At 34.4% G+C, this 26,182-nt stretch overlaps 1 protein-coding gene across 5 annotated transcripts; it reads left to right on the forward strand.

Annotated features, from left to right (window-relative positions):
* The first annotated feature begins 1,972 nt into the window (after positions 1 to 1,972).
* Positions 1,973 to 21,309, forward strand: LOC126759160 (probable G-protein coupled receptor Mth-like 1). Of its 5 annotated transcripts, none has more exons than XR_007666967.1 (3): positions 1,973 to 4,539; positions 16,221 to 16,836; positions 20,913 to 21,309. XR_007666967.1 is itself a non-coding variant. In XM_050473833.1 (2 exons), the coding sequence occupies exon 1, from the start codon at positions 2,505 to 2,507 to the stop codon at positions 4,536 to 4,538; it is 2,034 nt and encodes a 677-aa protein (XP_050329790.1). In that variant the 5' UTR covers positions 1,973 to 2,504; the 3' UTR covers position 4,539; positions 20,913 to 21,309. The 5 variants fall into 5 exon arrangements, 1 of the variants encoding a protein (XP_050329790.1); XR_007666969.1 differs by having other exon boundaries at positions 16,221 to 16,641; XR_007666968.1 differs by having other exon boundaries at positions 16,221 to 16,627.
* The last annotated feature ends 4,873 nt before the right edge of the window (positions 21,310 to 26,182 follow it).

A 26,182-nucleotide genomic window follows, 5' to 3' on the forward strand; every position in this document is an offset into this window, starting at 1 on the left:
CACTTAACACTTTGAAGGCAAAAACGAAATTTTGTGTAAAGAAATCGGTTCATTGGTTTTTGTAAAATGAAAATATTAACAAATTTGTGAAAGCTTTACATCAGTGGCGCAGCCACAACTTCGGGCGCCCGGGGCCAAGGATGTTCTGCCGCCCCCTTTATCTACCTACCTACAAGTTCCATGAGGTAATTTCTGAATTCTGAAGTTCCAAAATTCTCACAAAACGGTTTTTGAGGAAATTGATAGTAAATTTACAACACATCTTATTGAAAGCCATAGAAAAAACCCATTTTCGCCCTATATCTTGTACACTTTTGACACAATTTGCAGGAATTTTTGCCCGAATTGGAGTTTGGAGAGTGTACAACTCTTTATCTTTTATAATAAATTTTGTATAAAAATTTGTAGAAGTATTTTTCTGAATATTAAAAAACAGCGAAGATCGTTTTGCCGCCACCCTTCCCCCCCCCTACCTACGCCACTGCTTTACATCGTAACTTAAGCATGTATAGGTATTTGACACTGACTTGAAAACGTTAATTGTGGAGGAAAACGTTGGAAACTTTTGAAATCTAATGTAAAACTTTCCTAGGACAGGTATAAAATTTCGTCAATTTTACTTCAACCGACTTGAAATTTAGACAAAAAATTCTTGAGATATTATGCATTCATTTAAGACAAAAAACTTAAAACGATTGGTTTCTAAGCAAGATTTAAATATACATATGTATATAAGCATACATATGTATGTACATATATGTACATACTTTATGGTGCCTACCGCGTACTCGTAGCTTTTGTATTGACATGTATCAAAGGTGGGAATTTCGAGCAAATTGCAATAGTTTGTTTGTTATTGTTTATGTAAGAAGTGAAACAAAAAGAGTAAATGTAAACAAAACTGAACAAGGTCACTGTACTGCATTCATGCGTTCAAGAGTCAATCAACGGTCAACGACAAAACGAACAATCTACTCATTCGTTTGAACGTCAAAAATCAACTTGAACTCATCAATGATCGATTGAGGTTCAATACACAGAGATAATTCTCAAAGAGCAGTACCAATAACTACGAAAAATTTAATATTGCTCACCATTATTTTAAAACTCCAATATTCAAGCACTTACAATTGCTTATATATTTGTCTTCTGTAAAAAGCAGACTAGATTTGTAAATATGTATGTGTACATTTCAAGTTATTTCTACATATGCATATTTGTATGGGCAAACAATTTTAACTCTTCGCGCGTGACCATACATCCTATGTACGTTTGAATGACCACAACTAGTGGTGTGGTGATTGACTGATACTATTTGTATGATCCGGGGGTTTTCAAACATTGCACAATTTGGCTTGTTTTGATTTTTACACTGTATCACATTATGGTAGATGAATCAAACCGGATGCAAATAAAGGTTAGCAGATGACCACCAATATACACATACACATACATATGTTTACCAGAGCATATACATACATATATACATGTAAAGAAGATCAATATGGACCAAAATGATTTTATTAAAACTAAAATGTAGCTTAAAATGTTTGTGCAGGGTGAATATTTTGTTGTAATTGTAATCAATGAAAATTTTGGATACACAATTGTTTTTGCTCCACCGTATGGATAATGTACAATATAATATTAATAATATATGTATAGACATTATTTTGAAAATTAGCATAACAGTTTAATTATTAATAAAAAATAGAAATAAACGGGAATATATATCGATGTACAATATTTTTTCTGAATTGCTTGTACAATATTTGTAGAATTTATTTTTAATTTTTTAAAAGTGCCTCCCGTCTAAAAGACTATTTTACATTTATCGATATACGACTACTAGTTCGATTTATACACTTCACTAAGTTGATCGAAAAACGAAAAATGAATACGAAAACAACCCAAAACGAAATATCAAGAAATGTCGAAATGTAAAGAAAGAAGAGGAAAACCAACGACGACGCGAAATAATAGAAATTCAACGTTTCTTGCGAGAAGTCTATCAAGCGCTGTGTTTTCATTCCCGATTTCAGTGTTAAAAATTCAAAGTGATGCAATTGGTAATTGCAATTTGGTGAAGAATTCGGTTGGCTTCATTTTTCGAGCGCATGCTACTTATTTTTCTCGCTGCTTTCATTGTTTCCGAGTATTTATATATTATTAACAAATTATTATTGTGACTGAGCTGAAACGAGTCTTCTACGGTGGAGCAGTGAAATTATGGCAATTTCAAAACAGTGAAATTTAATGTGTAAACTCACGACTTATGTGGTGAAGGTAGTGGCAAGAATGAAACTATTGAAATTATAAATGTAATTCAAAGAGAAAATTTAAGCAATGAAATAAAAAGTGCAGTGAAAAAAATACGAAACCAAACAATGCAGCTTCAGAAAAATAATTTGTACAATTATTTATATTATTATATTGTGTTGTAAAGTCAGTAAAATTCTAAGTGGAATTGAAAAAGTTTACTTATAATTTTATATAGTTGCAATATGCATAGAATGCAAGTAACAAACGTTAGAAGAAATATCTTTATTTTCCTTATTCTGTATTCATCGCTGCATCATGGAAAACTGACAAATGCAACAAATGATATTGATAAAAAACCCATTGAAGCGGAATCTTTAACCGACAGCGTAGTACCCAATGCCAATCCGACGTTTAATGATGGGGTACCGACTGTGACAACAGCAATTCCGGGGATACCTCCGCCACAAGTGAACCTTAATAAGTGCTGTCGGTACAATGAACACATGGATATGAATAAAACTTGTGTAATGGGCAATTCCAAGTTGTGGGTGCCTTTGATATATCGTATTTTTCAAAAAAGATATCATAGTCCTCAAGGTGGAAAGCCAAAATTTATGACATTTCAGGAAAATGTACGTCCAATTGTATATGTGGATCATAATAACTCCAGGGAGGATGTATCGATGGTGAATGATACAAAAGAAACAAAACGAAGTTGCACTGAAGAAGAATTGGAACTTTTCTCGGCTGGTGGAAATTGGTTAATATTTTCTAATGGTTCATTATTTTTGGGTGAGAGGAAACAATTTATCGAACCCCAGCGATATTGTGTTGATAGAAATGTCGCACTAGTCTGCTTTCCTAAAGAGCAGAATACTCAGCAACGAATAAAGATAAGGAAATGCTGCGGTTGGAATGCAATTTACGATGCTACAAATGAAACTTGCATATTTCCCACCAGTAATGATGGTATTAGTACACCTGAATTGCCTTTAAATAAAAGCTTGTACGAGACAATATACGGGTTTCCCACATGCCATCATAAAGTTGTACCATATGCCATTGCGGGCGATTGGAACGAAAACCAAATGGATGACGAAGATGGAAGTCTAAAATTGCCTCATAAAAACATATCTTCTGGTGATTATTGCCTTGAACATTTTCGCGAAAAGGGCGTAATTATTGCAGTTAAAATATTCACATGCCTTCATCACTTTTCTACCGAAGCACCTGCTAATGCTATAGCGGCTGTTCGTAGCACTACTAGTAATATGGTGCAAGCAGCTGCTCTTAACATTGGAATTGTTATTTCAGTAGTTTTTCTTGCTGCTACGTTGATAGCTGGCTATATGATGCCCTCAGTTCATCATATGCTTCATTGGCGTTGCCAGATTTACTACGTTTTCTGCTTATTTGTTGGAGATTCAATACTCGCCTACACACAATTATCCCACTCATTGGAAAATGGTTCATTCACCTGCCTTTTGCTTGCTAGCACAATGCATTTCTTCTTTCTATCTGCTTTCTTTTGGCTGAATACAATGTGTTTCAATATTTGGTGGACTTTTCGCGACTTTAGACCAAGTTCTCTTGAACGCAATCAAGAACTGCTACGCTTACGACTATATTCGGCGTATGCTTGGGGCGTGCCCTTATTGATAAGCGCAATTGCTTTTACAGTAGATCATTTGCCAGAGACACAGTTATTACAACCAGGATTTGGAGAACGTAGTTGTTGGTTTAGCGGCGAGCATTTATCAATTTTTGCATACTTCTTCGGCCCAATTGGACTTTTGCTGTGTGCTAACATTGTACTTTTCATATCCACTACTCATCAATTAACATGCGGCTTGTGGAAGCGAGACGATGTCAAATCGACTACTGAAAAAACCGCACTGGGGAAAGTATGTTTAAAACTAGTCGTGGTAATGGGCGTTACCTGGATAGCCGACGTAATATCATGGTTAGTTGGAGGACCCCATTCTGCGTGGTTTTTCACCGACATGATAAACGCTCTGCAAGGAGTGTTTATTTTTATTGTGGTTGGTTGCCAACCACAAGTTTGGGCCGCTTGTAAGCGTTTTTGCTGTCCCCGTTCGCGACAAGAGATTACGAACACAACGAATGGCGTACAGCATTCAAGTTCTTCACAAGGACTACCATCGGTCGGAGGATATGCAGGTGGTGAAATTACACAGAATACATCAGTAAATACCACGTCTATAGGGGGTAGCCAGCAGACGCAAACAAAAGTACCGATGGAAACAGTATGTTAAGGTAAAAATTCATTCGTTTTCTCTATGTTTATACATACATGCATATATATACTATGTGTCGTTTTTTCTATGTTTAATACATGCATATGTACATAACCTTGAAGGGAAAGTTAGACAAAATTATAACATTTCATAATACGTTAAACTTTCAATCGTTCAAAAATGTTATTTGTCTCAAACTCCAACGTTATGGTTTTACTATTTGAAAAGCAGTGTATTTTGGTTATTCACAGTTTAAGCATATAAACCATTTCTTTATACCCTGAACAAGGTATATTAAGTTTGTCACGATGTTTCTAAAAACTCAAGGGAAACGTCCTTTAAAGTATATACAGTGAAATTCCCCATTATGAGCAGTCGGCATCGCCGAACATTTCACAAGGCAAATTTCATAAACCCAACGTTTTCATACCAAAGCAATTCCTATTACCGCTTATTTAATTTTAAGTAACTTTTGGTGTTTTGAGACAGTTTTTTAAACAAAAAGAAAATTGTCTTTTGTTGGTTCGCGGCGGCTCAAAAGAAGCTAGGGGACCCGGCCACGTGTTGCTGTGGTATACATACATTTTATACTATTATTCATAAAATAAACTAAAATTTTATTTTCGAATAATGCCGAAAACGTTTTTGTCGGTATAAGAATCCAAGGGATTTTACTTGAGATTTAATTTTGAATATGGTATGTTTATACAAATAAATTTAATTGGAAAAAATAATGAATTTAAGGCTGCTTTTTCAATGTCAGGTTAAGAGTCTTTCTGTCCAGTTAATAGAGTTGTCCGCTTAATAGATTGTACTTAATAAACATTAACAATGTGCAATTTTAATGGAGATGTCCACTTAATAGGACGTCCATTTAATAGAGCGTTCACTACATATATTCTTTATTTATGAATTGTTTTTACTATCCTATATTCTAAGTTGGTTCGAACTGTGTTCACACTGTGCTAACTTTTACTAAAATCGGTTCAGTAGTTTAGGAGTCCATCGCGGACAAGCAACGTGACTAGTTCTTTTTATATATAAACAAAAGTACCGACTGGCAACCATAGTTACAAAATCTATTTTCAAAAGCGCTGGCAAACCCAGTTCTCAAAGCAAAGCAAGTAAAGCCAGCCAGCATTGGGCCAGGCCCTTAAGTCGATTTTGAAAAGTCCGTTTGTCTGTCCGTCTGTATACATACATATTTGCGAACTAATTCCTCAAGAATGAATTTTTGAAAACGTCCCGTTATCTCAGAGAAGCTGCTCATTTGTCGGAACAATCTCCCAATATATTGTTCAGATCTGCCATCCATATCAAAATCAAGTAAAGATGTTTTTATACCCTTATGCTATAAAAGAAACACCTGTGAAAGGCATTATAACTTTGGAGCAGCTGACGTTAAAGTTTTTTTCTTCAGAATTTCGCGACGTTCACTTACGTTGTTTTTTGTGTAATGGTAACCGTCTTAAAGCTTTTTAAATTTGTTCCTAAAACGACAACACCGCGACACTATTAGCTGTTCAGAGTCAGTTGAAAGATTTGTAATCTCCTATATTTATTATACAATGCCAAGGAATAAATAAAAAAAAAATGGTTATATAGAATGGTTAGCTCTGGGACGAATAATTTGCGATTCTTCCTTTCTCGTTTAATGCCTATGCAGGCATACATAAGTATGTGTCATCTCTGTTATAAAATCAGCGAAACTAACCAATATAAAGTAAATGGAACTTACTTATAATACTTATGGTATTTGATTTTACACACAAAATATACCGTTAAAGTCAGGAAATATATACGCTTTCTTAGGAATGTCAGTGTTACTCATAAGTACATACGGTAATTTTTCTAAATTAAGAATATTTACACTTATAAATTATCATATTTGTTTATATTGAAAAATGTTTAAGGTATAGGTAAACATACATATGTACATATATTGTACATATTATATATAGCTTGTACAGTGTGTTACTGCAATGTTGTTTCAATAGTCCGCCCAAGTAGCACCACCGTCCATATGTATTTGTAATATTTTTTTCCAATATTCCTTTGTATCGTTTAACTGTGAATAATACATACAAATAAGAACCTACATAAAAGTAATTTAATTTATGAATGTATGTATATCCGCACAATTGTTAGCTTTTAATAAATTAGCACACTTCAGATTTCTGCAATACCCCACATTCGGGTATCCAGAAGATAGGGCATATGCTCTAAGGCAAGTAATAGAGGCAATTAGCAAACGCTTTAATTAATTTTTGGAAAATAAAATAAATAAATATTTAAGCTTATTGAAATGAACATTCCATTCCATGCTAAAGGTCCATAGAGCGTTTTTAGCGCTTCTACGTCGTTCTTTTAAAACATTTTCTTATTGTAAAAAAATGGTCGGAATATGGAAAATTTGCAAAGGGGAAAAAGACTATGCATATGTATATGTGTAAAAAGATAAAGACTATTTAGGTAGTGTAAAAAATAACCTATTGTGGCGAACTTGCATACTGTGAGCTTATTCATTGTGTATGCTCTTTGGAAATGAGATTTCTATTTACCACCCATTGATCTAACTTCTGTTTAGCAAATTTAAAACTAAATTTCAGATTTAAAAAAATGTGTATAGGTGTGGTGTAGTACATATGTACAAATTAAACTGTTTTATTTAAAGATTTTCTGAAATTCTGGGAAGTCATACTATGAATGGGATTATAGAAATATTGGCTAGTCGAAAAAGTCTTTTCGTTTTTTGTTAATAGATGTCGTTGGAGTCGTATATCTCAATTGCTACCAATTAGATTGTGTCATAACCATATATCGTTAGAAAGGTGAGGTTTTAAGCTTCGTTTAACAAAAAAAAAAATGTAATCCGGGAAAGTTGAAAAGAAGTTATCTTCTTCTTCTTAATTTTCGTAGACGCGACTATAGCCGAGTTAACAACAACGCACCAGTCGTTTCTTCTTTTCGCTACGTGGCGCCAATTGGATATCCAAGCGAAGCCAGGTCTTTCTCCACTTGGTCCTTCCAACGGAGGTCTTCCTCTTCCTCTGCTTCCCCCGGCGGTACTGCGTCGAATACTTTCAGAGCTGGAGTGTTTTCGTCCATCCGGACAACATGACCTAGCCAGCGGAGTCGCTGTCTTTTAATTCGCTGGACTATGTCAATGTCGTCGTATATATCGTACAGCTCATCGTTCCATCGAATGCGGTATTCACCGTGGCTAACGCGCAAAGGACCATAAATCTTTCGCAGAACTTTTCTCACGAAAACTCGCAACGTCGACTCATCCGTTGCTGTCATCGTCCAAGCCTCTGCACCATATAGCAGGATGGGAATTATGAGCGACTTATAGAGTTTGAATTTTGTTCGTCGAAAGAGGACTTTACTTTTCAATTGCCTACTCAGTCCGAAGTAGCACCTGTTGGCAAGAGCAATCCTCCGTTGGATTTACGGGCTGACATTGTTGGTGGTGTTAATACTGGTTCCTAAATAGACGAAATTATTTACAACTTCAATGTTATGACTGTCAAAGAAGTTTCCCCCTGCGGCCCCGTACCCGCAGGACCCCTCTGGGTTCGAGGGGAAACCGAATATACCCGCGGTAAGGTCTGCTTGTCGTAAGAGGCGACTAAGATCCTGGCTACCAGTCCAGGGCTATATGGAAGCTCAACTGGTCGTAGCTTCGGTTTCAAGGTCAATACCAAATACTTTAACCTGGTACCACGGGGAGCAGTAGCCCCTGGAGTTCGCTCCAGTCTGCCCATTGGGTTTGGCCCTTTGTGGAGATTCGTGGTGGCTGTGGTTAAAACCCAAATCGCGGGAAGAACTGACTTTGTCAGTCGAATGTGCAGTTGCATTGCAACCGGGTGCCGGACCCAAAGTACGGCAGAGGTTTTAGATGGGCCTCGAGCCCTAGCAAGGTGGTTAGTGTGTCCATGCCACACTGCCGATTGGTACTGAAAATCGTTACCCAGTTTTCAGGGCGCTGATCGACGCATTGTATTGATCCGTTGTGCTTTTGAGCACCGTGGAGTTAAGCTGTCGACAGCAGGATCCCACGTTAAACACTATCAGACTTTGTCAAAGAAGTTATAGCTGTTCAAAAATGAGTGAAAATAATCAAAAAATTCGCTTTATTGTGAAATTTGTGTATAAAAAAGGGAAGAATACCACGCAATCCCCAATGAAATTTGTGAAGTTTACGGATGCGCTGCTGTATCAGTTCGTGTAGCAGAACAATTGTTCGCTCGCTTCCATTCTGAAAATTTCGAAATTTCGGTTTACACTGATCGAATAATGTCTCTAACGGAAAAATGGCAAAAAGTGGTCGACCAAAATACATATTTGTACATATTGTACATAAAATAAATATATTATTATAAATAAAAAAATAAGTTGAAGTTTGATTAGAAACACAAAAAGATTTTTTCGACAATTACAAATTGGACATTGCACCAACTTTAAGGTAAAATCTTATATCACTCTATCCACCAATTTCAACCAAATTTGGAGTAAATTATTGTACTTATATCCTTATTTCACTGTGTGACAATGGGCGAAAATCAGAATCAATCATGCCTTCTTCCGATACATCACAATTCCATATTCCCTCTGATTCTTTTACCTTACAGTATATAAATCAGCCACACATGAAGATATCAGATTCAACTTTGAACAAATTATGTCTTCAAGGTAGTTCAACTCAGCTTTAAAAGTTTCTGTTGATTAGTCGTTGTTGTAACGGTTATCTACTACCCGCTTGGGTGATCATCGAAGTCATCTGGGACCAGAAACGATCTGTTTCGACGGGTTTGGACCATAGGGAGAAAAGTGTAAGATGAGTGGTGTGTTCGGTGGCATTCGAAGAGATGGTTAGAGTCCTATGGGGACTCGTTGCATGTTGGATATATATGCATTTTGTATGTCGGGATAAGTAGGAATTTAACCTACTACTATATCAAGAACGAAGTTGCGCATGGGTCACTCTAGAATCTCTCGAATCATCTGCAATGGGTGGTGGTTTGTCTCCAAGTTCGCCATTCCTTGAGAGGGAGTGGGTGAAGGTGTTAATAGGTCCACTGTTAATGTCAGTAAGTGCATGTGTGAGTTGCGTCCGAAATCTGGTCGACGTACTGTTCGATGTTGGCGACGTAGTCAAGGACCTCTTGTAGTTGTTGTTGTTAAAGTAGCAGAAAAAAAATATTCCTGAAGAAATTTGAAAGAATGCTGCCGATTAGATAGTTATTTCCCGGATAAAAATATGGTAACACCTATAAGGAAATGTGGAAGACCTTTTTATATTGCATATAAATGGTCAGCATAATAAGCTGAGTGGAGTTATATCCATCTGGCTGTATATATGTATGTAGGCGAACCAGTCGCTCAGCTTTTGAGATATCAATCCTTTTCTCCCCCAGAAGCTGCTCTCATGTATGAACCGCCGATATCGGACCACTACGGCCTATAGTTGCCATACGAACTGACTGTTCAAAATTAAGTGAAAAATTTGTGAAAAGTCAATGCTTTTTCTTGATTTAGTCTCATAAATTGTTCGGTATGAAAATTGAATTTTATTATATTTTTTAGACGTTGAAATGCTGAATCGAAAGTGTGTTAATATAAAAATTAAGGCTCAACATATTTTTTAAGTACTTAATTTGCGTTATTCATAAACGCATATTCATTGCACACACAGTATTTTTTTAGCGTTTACTAATTTGAACTACATTCACAAACGCTCAAGAGATATTTGTGCATTTGTGTGTTTTGCCCGCGTTCATAACATCATTAAATATCTTTTTCACGGTTGAAGTTTCTTTGGACGCTTGCTGCTTTTGTAGACGTAGTAATTGTAAAAATTTATTAACACATGTTTTCAAATGTACTACTTTAGCGGTTTCTATGTGTGTATGTACTTACCTTTTGTTCAAATGTATGTGTATATATCAGTACCTGGCGGTGGCCAAACCCGCGTCTTGGCATTTATGAGTCTGTAAAACGCGTACGTACCGTCTGCTGTCTTCGTTTCTTTCACTTTTCGCAATCACGGCCTCAGACCGTAGCCTGAGGTCAACCGTGCCAACACTACAACGAACCAAATGCGGTAAATATGTTGCTTAGTGGCGGTAAATACGCATAGAACAATGTAACAACTGAATTCAAAGAAGTTGTCACTTAAGTGTTTTTCAAATTACAGACCTTTATAGTTCTGAAGTGGGTTACAAGAATCATTTTGCGGTGCAGTAGGTTAATGGTTTCCTTATTTGTTGGCGCCAATCGTGGAAATATTAATATTTGTAGGCATGCAAATGCATCTATACATGTATATATTTGATATATACAATCTGTATTTATAAAAATATACATATGTATGTACATATAACATATATGAAAGCTTGCCAATCTGCCAGTCTGCCAGTTTACCTGTCGGTTTGTCTGCGAAAGCTGACTTGTTACACAACAAAGCTTGATTAAAGTAAGATTGGTTTCGTAAATTGGAGTAATGGCTATAAAACGATATTGTTACAAAACACAAAAAGGTCTGAATAAACATATCAAAGAAAATACACAAGGCTTTTCGAACGCCAAAACGGTTTCTTCATTATTAATACATTGCTTTTTCTGATGATAGATATATGTATGTACAATAAAATGAATCAAGAAAGTGTATACCGGTATTTGATTTCCTCCGCTAGTAGATTAGGAGGGTATTCTAGGCTAGAGGCATTAAGGTAAGCTGCTTTTTCGGGTTTTATAAATGAAAATCAATACATATTTTTACTATCAATTATTTAACAAAATATTTACATATTCAAGGTTTACGAATTAGGGACCGGAACAGTTATATGAGCAAAAAATCAAGCCTTATTATATTTAACAATTATTTTTGACTGGAAATTGACATGCATTACCCCTATTCATAAAGGTGGTAGAAAGGATGATTTTAACAATTATTTTTCAATTTATATTCTTTTCCTCACAAAATAATCGTTATATTTTCAGTTTTATTTTTCCCTTACAAAATAAGAGTTATTTCATACCTTTTATTTACTTCTCACAGAATTATAGTTATGCGGTGAGTTTTAAATAACTCTTATGTAATAATTAAAAAGTAAGTTTTTTATTTGCCTCACGTTATTATTTCCAAAACGCAAAGGCAAAACCAAAAGCTTTCTCTTCAATTCTTATTTTTATTAGTTTTTGGATATAAGGCGGCACGCTTCTGAAGGGTGATCCATTTCAATATTCCCTACTTATTTAAATACAATTTAATGGGCAATGTTTATTATTATTCGAAAGAACATTCTTTTACACTTATTTTTTGAAGGTTATCTCTTTCAAATGTTGGCCGCGGCAACGTCTCCGTCCGTTGAGTCCAATTTTCGATGACTCGTTCGAGCATTTCGAATGGTAACTGGCGAAAGACTCGCGCGAGTTTTGCCTGAAAGCTGGAATTGAAGCGGGATTGTCTTTATAGGCATTACACTTTACATATCTCCACAGAAAAAAGTCGACCGGCCCAAAATGTGAAATTATGTGCTCACCGAAGTGCTCTCTCAATAAATCCATTTTCATGTCCTCGTGGCTCGATAACGATCGTTATTTACGATTACGTTCTCAACGGCATCTTTTTGAAGAAATATGTATGTACCGATGATTTCACCGGCCCACAAACCACACCAAACCGTTGTTTTTTCTGGATGAAATGACAGCTCTAAAATCTCTTCAGCTTGCCTCCGTTCCAAATGCGGCAATTTTGTTTCTTTACATACCCATTGAACCATAAATGGGTCTCATCGCTGTACAAAATTTGGCTCGAAAACGTCGAGCTTGGGAAGGTCGAGTGGGTTCAGTTTTTGCACAATCTGTATTTTGTATGATTTCAATTTGAAATCTCAACGTAAAATGCGCCAAGTCGTTCCATCCGTCAGTCCAAGTTGGTGCGAACGGCGCACAATTGACTCTCCATGGTCTTCGTGTACACTCTCAGTTACGGTAGCTAGACGTGGTATATTCAGTCAAATATTATCCAAAAATGAATGTTGGGTCTCAGGGTAGGAAACACATTCTATTCAGAACGTGAATTTTTGTAACAAAGTTTAACGATTTGTAAACGTTGTTAGGGCGTTTTACCAAACAATACTGAACAAAAATAACATGATAGTTTGGTACGACTCACGCGTGATCTGTCAAAAAATTATATTAAAAAAGTACCTTTACTTGGATCACCCGTTATAAAGTGCTTTTTTACCACTTCGGGTGTAAAACTATATGTCTTTGCCGCATTTAGTTATAAATTGATCGAATTTGTAGTAGGATTTTTAACAGAACCGTTAAATGGGTGGTGGTTGCATTTATAATCCGATTACAGCCATTTTCATGCCAAAAGGATTTGACCTGAGTGAATTTGGATATTATATTTGGTTCCGAACTAAGTTCTCGCTTTGTAATTTTATTCTAAGTATTGCCCATCGCTAGTAATAACCTTTTCCCATCTTTTTGGCACAGCTCGAATACCATCACTGTAAAACTGTTCACCTTGTGTGATCGTATCCAAGAATCAAACCATTTTTTTATGTCGTCTTGTAAGTGGGACGGCTTCTGTGGCAGAGCATGGACCACCGAAAGGAATAAAAAATAAACAGACCGAGCAATATCTGGGAAATATGGCGGTTGGGGTAGGACTTCCAATTAGTACGGTAACAAACTGCATAGTTTAGACATTCCGGACATTTTTGACCGCATTTTCAGTAAACGCTTGCTGATTCATAAAAAAATTGCTATGATCCCAATTTTTTACTAATTATTGGAATAAATTACAGTATTTTACAGATTATTGGCAAAATGTACAATTCAAATATTGTCTGCTTATTTCTTTCCATTTTTACGGCGGACTTTGTACCGAATATTTGGTACTAAAATTTAATAAAATATGTTTTGATAAATAAAATCATCTGTACTTTCCTTGAGTGTCCATATACTTACTTATTATATGTAATGGTTTTCGCTCCTTTAGCTAACTGTATACAGATACACCTATATCAGTTGAGTTCTGAGATATGTTGATAAAATTAACGTAGGCTATAATATAGGCTAACCTCACGATACAGCATCTCCCTTGAGAGATGCTTTTCCTATAAGTAAAACTAAATCTAAGCAATTTGTGCTGAGAATGTACGTTACTTTGAACAATAATATGTACCAAATAAAAAGGTTTACTATACAAGAATTTAATTTTAATTGACAGCTAGGTATACGCTGATCTGTACATCTCTGATCTCTTCAGAGATTGTACCGTTCCCTTGGTCATTAATCTATGAAAAACACACAAATGGTGAGACAGACATTGCTAAATCACTCAATACGTCGATCATTTATACATTGTGACAAAAAGCACATAGAAATTTTAATTAAATTTAACGGGTAAATGATATTTAAAAAAATGTATTTCGATAAGTTGGTAGGACTGTCCTTAATAACAATGAACAAATATGAGCGCGATCTATTAACTAGTTTATTTACAGCAGTTACTTAAGTCGGTGCACCTCAGTAGTGTGTAGCGATTTTTACAATGGTTAAAAATATCGGACAAAGAATTTGTCTCAAATTTTGTATTTCTGACCAAAATTCGTGGGCGGAACCGTTGCGAATATTGGAAAAGGCTTACGGCAATTCAGTTTAATCAAAGGCACAAGCCTGCGAGTTTCCGCCAGCCATCAAAGCCGGTCGAGAAATCGTTAAAGACAAGCCTCGTTATGGACGACCTTCCATCTCTTCAACTGATGAAAATATTAAAAAAGTGAAGAATTTAGTACTTGAAAATCGTCAATCAAGTGTTAGAGAAATGGCAAGAGATCTCAACATACGGTCAATAAGGAGTTCTATTTGGCAGTATTAAGGCGCTTGCGTGAGAACATCCATCCAAAACGCTTTGAACGCGACAAAATTAATATTGAGGAATAATTAAATATTTTGTGTTTCATATACAATTTCCGGGTACATTGTTGTTACAATGTACATAATATAAGGTCTCCGACGATAAAAGACTATGTGTTATGTGTTGCAATATTTTATATAATATTTCTTCTTCAAATCCCGAAATATTATCTACGCTTTTAACTCTTACAAATTATAAGTGTATCTAATGGTTGACTTCAATCGAACTTTGCTCTTCCTTTCCTGTTATAATTAACTTTGTTCGCATTTTGTGGTGCTTGTTATATGGAGCCACTTCATTCTTAATGCGTTTTTCCGCCTTCAGATCAGTGACTGTTGTCTTAAAAATTCGAAAAAAATTGCAATCTGGTCAATAGCCAGAGTGCAATGTACGAGTACTTGGGGAAAATTAAATTTTTGTCTTGGCTTTAATAACGATACGCCCTAACCGAATACAAATCTTGGGCCTTTCCAGTTCGCTATAGCTACTTCGCATCTGTGCACTCGCTCACTAGTAAATTGTTGTTATTTCGTGGCCCTTTCTCTTGACAAACTATTTAGTAAATCGTGCGCAGACTTTCGTAATGAGTTTGAGTGCCAATTTAAATACATACATACATACTATGGGTACTCTCTTATAAAAGGTATGCATATTTACATATGCACGTGTGTGCACATTGTCGCAACTTTATGACTTAGTTCGGCCCAGTTGCTCTTTATTAAAATCGCACGCATTTTGTCATTTAAATAAAACCAAAGAAGAATTGAATGAAAAATACCATATGCAGAAAATAAAAGCCCTGCAAATAATGCGAAAAGCAGACACACCAAAAACCTTAATTTCGACTGCACCAAAGCTATAATACCCATCACAAGTGCATTTCCAGACTGCTTGATATAAACCTTCAAGTCGAAGTAAGGTTATTTATAAGGTATTTTATAACGGAAACATATTTTTTTGACGATCTTTATCTTGATTTTGATCGGCTAGTTTGTATGATAGATATGTATATGCTATAGTGATCCGATCTGAACAATTTGTTGGGAGATTATAATGTTGCTTTGGACAATAATACATGCTAAAATTCGTGATGATATCTTTTCAAAAAAAAAGTTTTCCATACAAGAGCTTAATTTTGATTGTTCTGTTAGGTATATGGTATAGCGGTCCGATTTGAACAATAGATTCGGAGATTGTAGCCTTGAACATTTTGAAGATTTGTGAAGATACATATCGGGAAATGTTTAGTATCGCGCCAGTTAAGTATCGTTTATGGAGAAAAACAGGGGGAGGTTACCCCCCTCACGCCCCCTTATTGGAAAGAGGAAGGATTGAACTTTTTAATAATATGTTTTAAAATAAAGTTCGATAATTTAAGCATACATGCGTGTTTAAAATTTTCAATTTGGTTCTTTCGTTTAGGTACAGTGAACCAAAATTAACCGGCGCGATACTAAACCCGACCCTACATATCTCTTTGAATTAAAAAATTTTCCATATGAGGGCTTAATTTTGATCGATCAGTCTAAAGTCTGCAAAATTTCATTTCGATACCTCAAAAAATAAGAGACTACAGATAGACATCAGCAAATCATACTGATCATTTATCGGATCGCCGTGGCAAACTTAATATACCCTGTTCAGGGTACAACAAAGAAAATAAAATAATATAAAAGCTGTATGCTACATTACATTTAATATCGGATGTACATACATATGTATGTACGTATATACATAAATTTGTTTTCGTTTCTTTACAGTATTTCTTCAACGAAAGCACAATTTCATTTCACAGCGTCGGCAGTTTATTCACACCGATATATGTATGTATGCACAATATACCATAGCAGCTGGACGACGGTGAGCGCGTCGAATGCCGAAGATCAGATCATTGCAAAGCAGTGATTCCACAACAATTACAATAACAAAAACAATGACTAAAGTAATTACTACAACAAAAACAATAGTATTAACGTAAGCAATAGCCAGCAACGCAGATCGACGCACATTGCAAGATACTCGCAGACAAGCAGACAGTATTGCAAAAACAAAAAGATAGAGAAAAGCCAACCAGCGAAACCAAATTGGATAAAAAAAAGAAGAGGGAAAAAATAGAACAAAATGAGAAAACAACTACAACGAATAAGTGAAAAAGAAATTATACTATGTACGTACAAGTATGTAAGTAATTGACAAAGCTAAAACGAAGCTGCCTCTATAAAGAAAAATCGCGGCGAACATTATTAGCGTATAATAGCTATAGCTGTAGTCGTGGCAACGCAGCAGGAAGCGCAGATATGTGGTGGGGTGGTTGAAAATTGCAAGCAAGAATTATTATATTCAGTTTGAGTAACGATTTCACGAATGTAAAGTATGGTATGTACACTTATACAAATATATATGTATGTATGTATGTAGTTGCATATGTATATGCTTCTTGCATTGCAATACTTATGGATGAATGGACATTTGGTCGGATGGATACAAAGTATGTGGGGTAGATGAAAAAATGGTTGGTTGAATAGTTGGAAAAATGACTGATCGTGATTGCGTATGGTTTGTTGCTCTGAAGCTGCTGCTGCTCGACTAGGTGCGTTCGTATACTTAAGCTTACACAAATATGCTAAAAGTATGTATGTATATATAGAATGTAATTTTTTGTGTTATTTTAAGAATATTAACACAAAATTTTAATAACATGTAGTCGTATATAAATATGTATGTGCTAAAGTAGCATGTTTATTTAAGCCTGGCATTAGCATGGCGTCTTGGAATTTAGAATAAGCAAGTCCAAAATAAATATTACAAGATATACATAAGTATACAGAAAACATATTATAAATAACAATGACAATACTACATCTAATGGTATGTTGATGCGTGCTAGTCAAATAAATATTGACAAACACCTTTAGTTAGTTCACGATTGGGAGTGAAATGAAATACATATGTATGTATGTATATGCGAATATCACATGTATCAAATACATAAATGCTTTAAGGTGACCGCAGAGTGGACGCTTAAAGCCGGGCGGAACGCATTTTCCCCCATATAGGCACAACTGAATTTACGCTCGGAACGACTTTGAGCGACTTGAGTACTAATCTTAACAAGAATAAAAGTTCCAGGCCATTTCTACCAATCGTTCTGAAGTTATTGTCTGAAAGTTACCATTACGTTCTTAATGTGAAACTAAAGCGTTGAGTGATGTAATCCAGTTTGTCATAAAACATCGCGAAAGTTGGCAAAAAAGTTGGTGAAATTCTAGTGGGTGACTTGAAATTCTTTCTGCTAAAGGAGTTGCTCATTTGTCGGATTTGTTCGATATCGGACGAATATAATCTCTAGCTGCCACACAAAATGAACGATCAAATAAAAAATGCTTTAAATTTTTTTGACAAGATAACTTTACACAATTTGGCATGAATTATTTTTCCAATACAGCGATATAATCTCCAAACAAATTGTTTAGATCCAACTACTATAGTATATACCATAGCTTCATACAAACTGATCAAATTTAAGCCCTTGCATTGAAGCTTTTTATTGACAAGATAGCTCTACACAATTTGCCACAGAATATTTTCCAATATAATGGTATATTCTCCGAACAAATTGTTCGGATTGGATCACTATAGTATATAGCCGACATATGTATAAAGTTTTTTTTTTTCATTTTTGTATGGAAATTGTTTTCTGTTTTCTTGGTGAGAAATAATTTAATTCTGCAAAAAGCTTCTTTTCAAGTCCGTCTCGACTTGTTCAATTCGATCTTGGAGTAGATGAATCATTTCTTGATCTGTTACGCACAGTGTGTCGATTGGCATTGTACTGACGGTTATATGACTGAACGGCCCATTATACCATCTCATCCTTTGACCAAGTCCTCAAGAAAATAAGCCAATAATTGCGTATTTTCCTTAGATACTAGATCTTCCACTAGTTAAACTTTTTAACTACAAACTGAGAATTTTAGGTTCTTGCGGTATTTATGTACTCTAACGTACTTCAAACTAGTCTGCACTCAGATATAGTATGTTTGTATGTACAGTTCATTTGTATGCATCTTCTAAACATTTAACCTTCTGGCTTTTTAGATTGTGTAAACAAACATTAAAAAGTAAAACAGGAATTCCACTTGAAATACCTAAATTTCAACACATACATATGTACATATGTGCGTTTAGATGCTTACATACTTATGTACAAGCATGATATATTTGTATGTAGAGAGTAGACGCCTGATTGTCTTCACAATGCACTGTAAAGGGACATTTGAAAAATCAAGTAGTTTTATTTTAGATTGTTTTATACTTGACAAGGTTCGCCAACTGTACACGTTTTTCGAAATCAAATGAAAAAAGTATGTAATGATGAAACATTTGAATTGCTGTTTTGGTGTGAAAGCGATGAAAAGCAACACATATAAATATACATTCTTTGATTAATATAAAACATGTGTACAAGATATATAAACATTACACATGGGTGTACATACCTACATACATCTGCAAACAATCGCATATTTACACGCATAGTATATACATACATATGTAGATAAAAGTGATAAACTGCTAGGTTTATCAAGTTGTGATATTCAGTTCACTGTTATTGGTGTCGAAAAATCATATAATAGCTTTAGTTGGGATTTACTGCGGATTTGTGTCAAGTGCCAATTAGTATATAGGCAACAACAATGCTTATTCAATATGCAACCAATATGCTTGTTTGTTGCTGACTTTGTACATATGTATGTATGTATGTACCTTATTTTGGCAGTGACGCAAATATGTTACGTTTGGTATTACCCATATAATCCCTTTAAAAATATAAATATAGTATATTACATAATTTTGCGCTGAGATGTATATATGTGCGTATGTAAAAGATTACTATTTAAAGTTATAGTCGCTTTTTTGCCAACTTTGTGATTAAATTTAGTGTTAACGCACTTTTTGTTGCCGAGTTGAATGAGAATTTATTTCTTATACCCTAAACAGAATATATTAAATTTGCCACGAAGTTTATAACACCCAGAAGAAAACGTCGGAATGATGATGATCGTGAAAAGCTGAGTCGAATTAGACATGTCCTGTATATACGCGAACTGGTGGCTAAGTTTTTATCATTCTGAAATTTCACAAAACCTTTTCTCCCCAACAAGCTGCTCACTTGTCGGAATCAACGATGACGGACCAGTATAGCTTATATTAAGTAAACTGACCAATTAAAATCAAGTTCTTGTATAGAAAACTTTTTTATGAAATTTCACATAGACTATTACTCAAGTCAACGATACAATCTCCGAAAAAATTGTTCCGATTGGTCCATTATAACATATAGCTGACACACAAACTAAAAAATCAGAATTAAGTCTTTGTATTTGACATTATATCTTCACGAAATTCGGCATATATACAACACCAACGCTACAATCCCCTAACAAATTGTTCAGATCGGACCACTATCGCATACAAACTGACCGATTAGAATCAGGATAAACATCTATTTATATCCTTTTATGATATAAAAATTACACCTGTGAAGGATTTTAGAGCCTACGTGCAGCTTTCATGTTTTTTGATTCATCGTAACAGTCTCTTTTGGAAATCCTCTGATTTCATGGTATCCGGCGCCTGTGTGGAATTTACTCGATAAGCCATATTTTGGTATCGAAACCGCTTTTGTCACTGAAAGTTGGATTTCATAAAAACATCAAATTATTTTTTGTCCAATTTTTTCAAAAACCAATTTAACTTACATATGTACATATGTATAAGCACATAGCTACACATGCTTTGTCTGATGAGAATATTTGAGGTTCATCGCTAATTTATTTTTCGTGTTCGGTCATAAGCAATAATTTCAGTTGACAATCTTTATCAAGATTTCAAATAATAACTCTATAGATTTATGATTTAAAAAAACGTTCAGAAATTTCTGAAAATCTTCAATGTTTTCCAATTAAGTATGGATGATGTGTTTCCGTTCGTCGTGTTGATTATTCAATTGATAAATGTTTGACTAAAAATTAATTTTAAGAAAATTAAAAAGTAACATTTCAGAATAATTGACGAATCAAACGGCAAATACTGCAGACATACAAATGTTTTGCACACCTACACAACTGATTTGGCATAAAGTCAGTGAGTAAGCCTGCTACACAGTTACTTTTTTCGTTTTTTTTTTTTGTTTTTGATTTGGGATAGCAAGAGCATGCAAAAAACACTTCATCAAGAGAAATTTAAGGAAACACTAGTTTAAAACACTATTCATATATGTATGTATGTATGTGTATCTGCTTCTATTCTAGCAATACTTTATAGAACAAAATTTTTGATAAAGCTAGAAATAATATATTTTCATGTGTTACATTAATGATACTAATACTGTACAAAGTTTATGTAAATTAAATTTGTTTAAAATAAATTAAAATAATTTTTTATTTCAGCCTATCAAAGTACTTAAAAGATTTCATGACCATCAGACGGCTGCTTCCCTATTCTTTCCTGCCTGCAAAAGATTGACGAATTGCCATTGGTAAACTATTCTTATGCTATCCCTAATATTTTTATTTTCCTCACAATACAAATTGTTTAACGCTTTAAGACTACGATATTTATAATGCTACGCTAATAGACTCTATTTATGAAACTTTACCATATACAGCGGAATTTCGATATGTCATACGGTTAACCAACTAAACCACACACGTACCACATATGTATTTTAACCACGAGCTCAGTTTGCACAATAAAAATATTTGATTTGCCTACATACACATATATACAACATCAATGCATTTATATTATTTTAAGCCAAAATTTAGCCGTAAAAATTGTTTTTTTTTTCAATGATTTTCGAATACTTACATGCATACATACTTACATTTATTATTGAATATTACTCAGCAACGTAAAATACATTCACACACGAACTCTTTTGTCACTCACATCAGCAAAATCTATTATGGTGTCGCTCACTGCGTTTTCAAGGGTGACACATTGAGTCGGCCAAAAATATTTTTAATTAACAAATTTTTATTTTTATTCACGATGTGTGTACGTATCGAAGCTCCACTGCATATGCGTATATGCTTTACCTTTGCTTGAGTATTTTGCAAAATTGTTAATTTAAATAAATAAGTTAAGAAATGTAAACATAAGCCTTAAATATTTGTTTTTTGCTCATAAGCTCAATTTGTTTGCTCCAAACAAACTTTAAAAATAAAATTTTAAGTAATAATGTATCGGGTGATTTTTTAAGAGCTTGATAACTTTTTTTGGAAAAAAAACGCATAAAATTTGCAAAATCTCATCGGTTCTTTATTTGAAACGTTAGATTGGTTCATGACATTTACTTTTTGAAGATAATTTCATTTAAATGTTGACTCATGTGGTTTCAACAAGATGGCGCTACATGCCACACAGCTCGCGATTCTATGGCCATTTTGAGGGAAAACTTCGTTCTATTCATCTCAAGAAATGGACCCGTAAGTTGGCCACCAAGATCATGCGATTTAACGCCTTTAGACTATTTTTTGTGGGGCTACGTCAAGTCTAAAGTCTACAGAAATAAGCCAGCAACTATTCCAGCTTTGGAAGACAACATTTCCGAAGAAATTTATTGCGAAATTGTTAATTTAAATAAATAAGTTAATGGAATGTAAACGCAGCCGCGGTCAACATTTAAATGTTTTTTTTCAAAAATAATGTCTCAATTAACGTTTCAAATAAAGAAAAATTTAAAATTTTATGCGTTTTTTTTTAAAAAATAATGTATGCTACTTAAAAAATAACTTATGTATGTACAATGTTAAAAAAATTAACAATTAGCGCAAAATTGTAATTACATACAAAATATTTGAAGAAATGTAACTTTAATGACTGAATGCGCGCAGCTACTCTTATGAATTGTATAAACTCTTCATGTGTTTTTAAATTTGTTAACTATGTATTATTATTTTTTTAATTTTTATTATATTTTATAAGCAATTGTACAACAATTAACATATTATAGTTAGTCATTTTGCATTAAATTATACTCGAATAAATGAGAACAACGAATATTGCTGCTATAAATTTACGTTAACAGTATGTGTAAGCAACTATTTACATGCAACTTTATGTATTTCATCTTTTTAACATACATATGTAGTATATGATATTATTGCGGCAAGACTGCAGTGTCATAATTGTAGTAACATACTATACGTTTTTAATTACACTAGTATTCAAATTTGCACAAAGTATGCAAATTAGCGCACTAACATCTTTCATACATAAGACAATAAACAAACTTTCGTAACATAAATATATGTACATACATACTTCACACTTTATACAAAAAATTATACATACATACATACATATTACCTACGTATGTGTGACCTTACACAACTACACAGTTTGTGGGAAAGAAAGTTAACATTTAATTAAGGCAACTAAATATGAAAAAAAAATCAAAATTCCTCAAGAAAAGAAAGTCTAACTGAATATAATTATAACATGGATTATATATGTATGTATGTCTTATGAGTATTTACCAGGACTGTTTAAACAATAAATCTGCCAAATCGAAAAAAATGTAGTTATTGTTTTAAAAATTAGTATAAGCTTTTGTAAGTTAAAAGGAAAACAAATAGTAACATGATTTTAATATTGCAATGAAAACAATGCACTATATACAAATATGCAAAATAATCTATATTTCTATACTACTATTTATTATACATTACAAATGGTATATGTGTTTACACATTACCATTATTATACTTACATAGATAGTTTATAATAACGTACAACGATGAATAAATATATGTAACTAAATTTTCCGCTATCAAAAATTTAAATTCTGCGTTTTATTTTACTGCGTGGAGTGAAATGTGCGGTAAGGTGTACAGCAATATTGCGGCACAATGATGCTACAAACAGTTGTATTGTAAAAACTCTTTTTATTTTAAAAAGTTTACATTAAAACAAGAAAACACTTTAACTTCTGCTGCATCGAAGCTATAATTCCCTCCACAGGTGTATTTTTCATTCGAAGATTGTACCGTTGGCTTGTGCAGTAATCCATGCCATTTTTAATGTAGATATCTCGTCAAATAAAAAGTTTCTCCATACAAGGGCTGGATTTTAATCGTTCAGTTTGTATGGCAGCTATATGCTATAGTAGTCAGCTATCAGCGGTTTCGACAAATCAGCAGCTTCTTGTGGAGAAAATAACATGTACAAAATTTCATACCGACTTTCCAATAAATGCATGATTAGTTCGCGTATATACAGAAAGATGACCATGGCTAAATTGACTAAGCTATGCACTAGTGCAGAGTTGTATCTTAATTTATTTTCCAGTCATCAAAGCACTTGGAAAAATACTCCGTCGTGATGGCCATCAGAACCTTCTTCGGATCAGCTTTTATATCCTTAATTGAGTCAAAACGGTGCCCTCGGAGTGGTCATGTGAATTTACTGAATAGCCAGAAGTTACACGAAGGTAAATCAGGCGAATGCGGTGGTTGCCGCACGTTATTAGTTGAAGATGTGATGAACTGACCACGAATAACCAGTGCAGTATGAGATGGTGCATTATCGCATTTCTTTGTTCAATAAATTCAGACATAGTAAAAATCGAAGAATTCACTTTTAGAGCCTCACAAAACGACGCGCATCTCAAATACTAATGAATATTTTGACGTAAAATTTAGCATCGATGCCACTAACAGTACTACCACATTACAGAAAAAAAATTACCGATTTGAAAAATACGCGAAGTATAAATGGAAAAATTCACCTTTCAATCACAGTAGTACAAATCTCGAATGCATTTTAAAATTACTCACTTTTATTTCTTAATATGCCGAATAAAGCTTTGTATTTAAATTGAGATATAAAACTAATTTGTACAGAGGACCGCAGTACCAAGGGGCACCTGTGGGCAAAAATTTTAGAAAAAGTGGACGCGGCCCCGCCCCCAACAAGTTTAATGTTCATATCAACTAAACAATTAAAGCTACAACAACCAAATTTGCTGAGTGCAAATCTTATAAGAACTTCTACCGATAGCGTGAAAATGGATGAAATCGGAGGATAACTCGGCTCACTCCCCATATAACGGCACCGTTAAAAAGTATTACAAGCGCGATAAATCAAGAATTAAATACGCTTTGTGGGAGCTGGTGGGAAAATTGGACGATGCGCGTGGCACCGCCCACTTTTTGATGAAATCCCATATCTCGGTACTCGACCAACCGATTTCGACAGATTTAGTATGTGGCATTCATCTTACATTCTTATATCAAAGTGTGAAAATGGACGAAATCGGAAAAGCCACGCCTACTTCCCATATAGCACAATTTTAAATTCTACTTGATTCGTTCAGTTTTCAGTAAACAAATCAGGAAGCAATTAATATAACGAGATAAAGCTTTGTCCTCGGTGTGTGCCTCCTTATGACCAAAAATTGTTTAAATCCAATAAAAACTGTTTAAGCTCCTAGGTACTGAATATTTGGACCCCCGTACCTATAATTGACTTTTGATCGAAAATGTTGTCCAATGTGTGAGATATATAATTGTAATTAAGGGAAATCCTTCTCTTATAATGGCGAATACGTACACCTTAAATATTTCCCTGGCTTTGATTCTTGCAAGTTGCAAGAGTATAAAATATTCGGTTGCACCCAAACTTAGTGCTTTCTTACCTAAGATGGTGACAATGTTTGGTATTTACTATGTAGAATTAAGATAATTTTGCCTAATACTCTCTACTCTGATGCACAGGTATTGAATATACATATGTTTCATGGATAATGTGGTGGAGCAGAATGGTGTAGGATTGCCGTTAAGAAGGTGTTGGTGAGTGTTGCTTGCTGCCGCGAGATGTTGTTGGGGCAGCATATCTTTTCGTGTAGTTTGTTGAAGTTTAGATTTCTTCTTGTCTGCAACTATCTGTTCATGAATGTGTCGGCTTGGCATTTTTCTGAGGTCATTTTGCTATTGAACCTCGTTAAGAAACGTGGGGGCAGATTCGAAGAATCTTACCGCGTTGTCATCATATTCATTCCTAGGAATGCCAACAAGACCTGTCACCCAGAGAAGGAGCTATTTTTCTTGTATATTTAATGCAAATATCTCGAATTTTAGATATTACTACGGAATTGTTTCGTATGACGTTCAAGCAAGAGAAGTTATAGCGTATTTTAACGCCATATATTACCAATATTACCTCGGCGGTAAATACGGACGAATATGGGAAAGGTGTCCCGTTAGCGATGGTAACTGCGTAGGCGTTATTAGTTAATTTGGACCCATCTGTAAAAATTGTTTTACTCTTTTCATTCTTATAGTCGTTTGTTTATTCTAAGTTTTGTTGAATAATTGTGTTACTGATGGTTGATTTTTTAAACTTATGTAGACTTATGCCATTCAAGTTGAGTGTCGATTGCATGAAGTTTGGATGGGAGATGAATGTTTAAAGTTTCGTCAAGCTGGAAACAGCGGCGGAGGGTGGATATGAGTTGAAAATTCCTTTTGTGTTTTGCTGCAAGCGTTATACATTTCTGTATGCCAGTGTTTTCGCTCTTTCTTACTTGTTTGTTTTTAACTGTGAGTATCATTGACCACTATAAAGATCTGTACATACCATGTTAAATAAAACTTTTTGCTTTATACATACATAGTACATATGTAAATTTTGCGTTGATAATTATAACCGCGCA

This window comes from Bactrocera neohumeralis, chromosome 5, assembly GCF_024586455.1.
Source record: "Bactrocera neohumeralis isolate Rockhampton chromosome 5, APGP_CSIRO_Bneo_wtdbg2-racon-allhic-juicebox.fasta_v2, whole genome shotgun sequence".
In the NCBI taxonomy this organism is placed as follows: Eukaryota; Metazoa; Arthropoda; class Insecta; order Diptera; family Tephritidae; genus Bactrocera; species Bactrocera neohumeralis.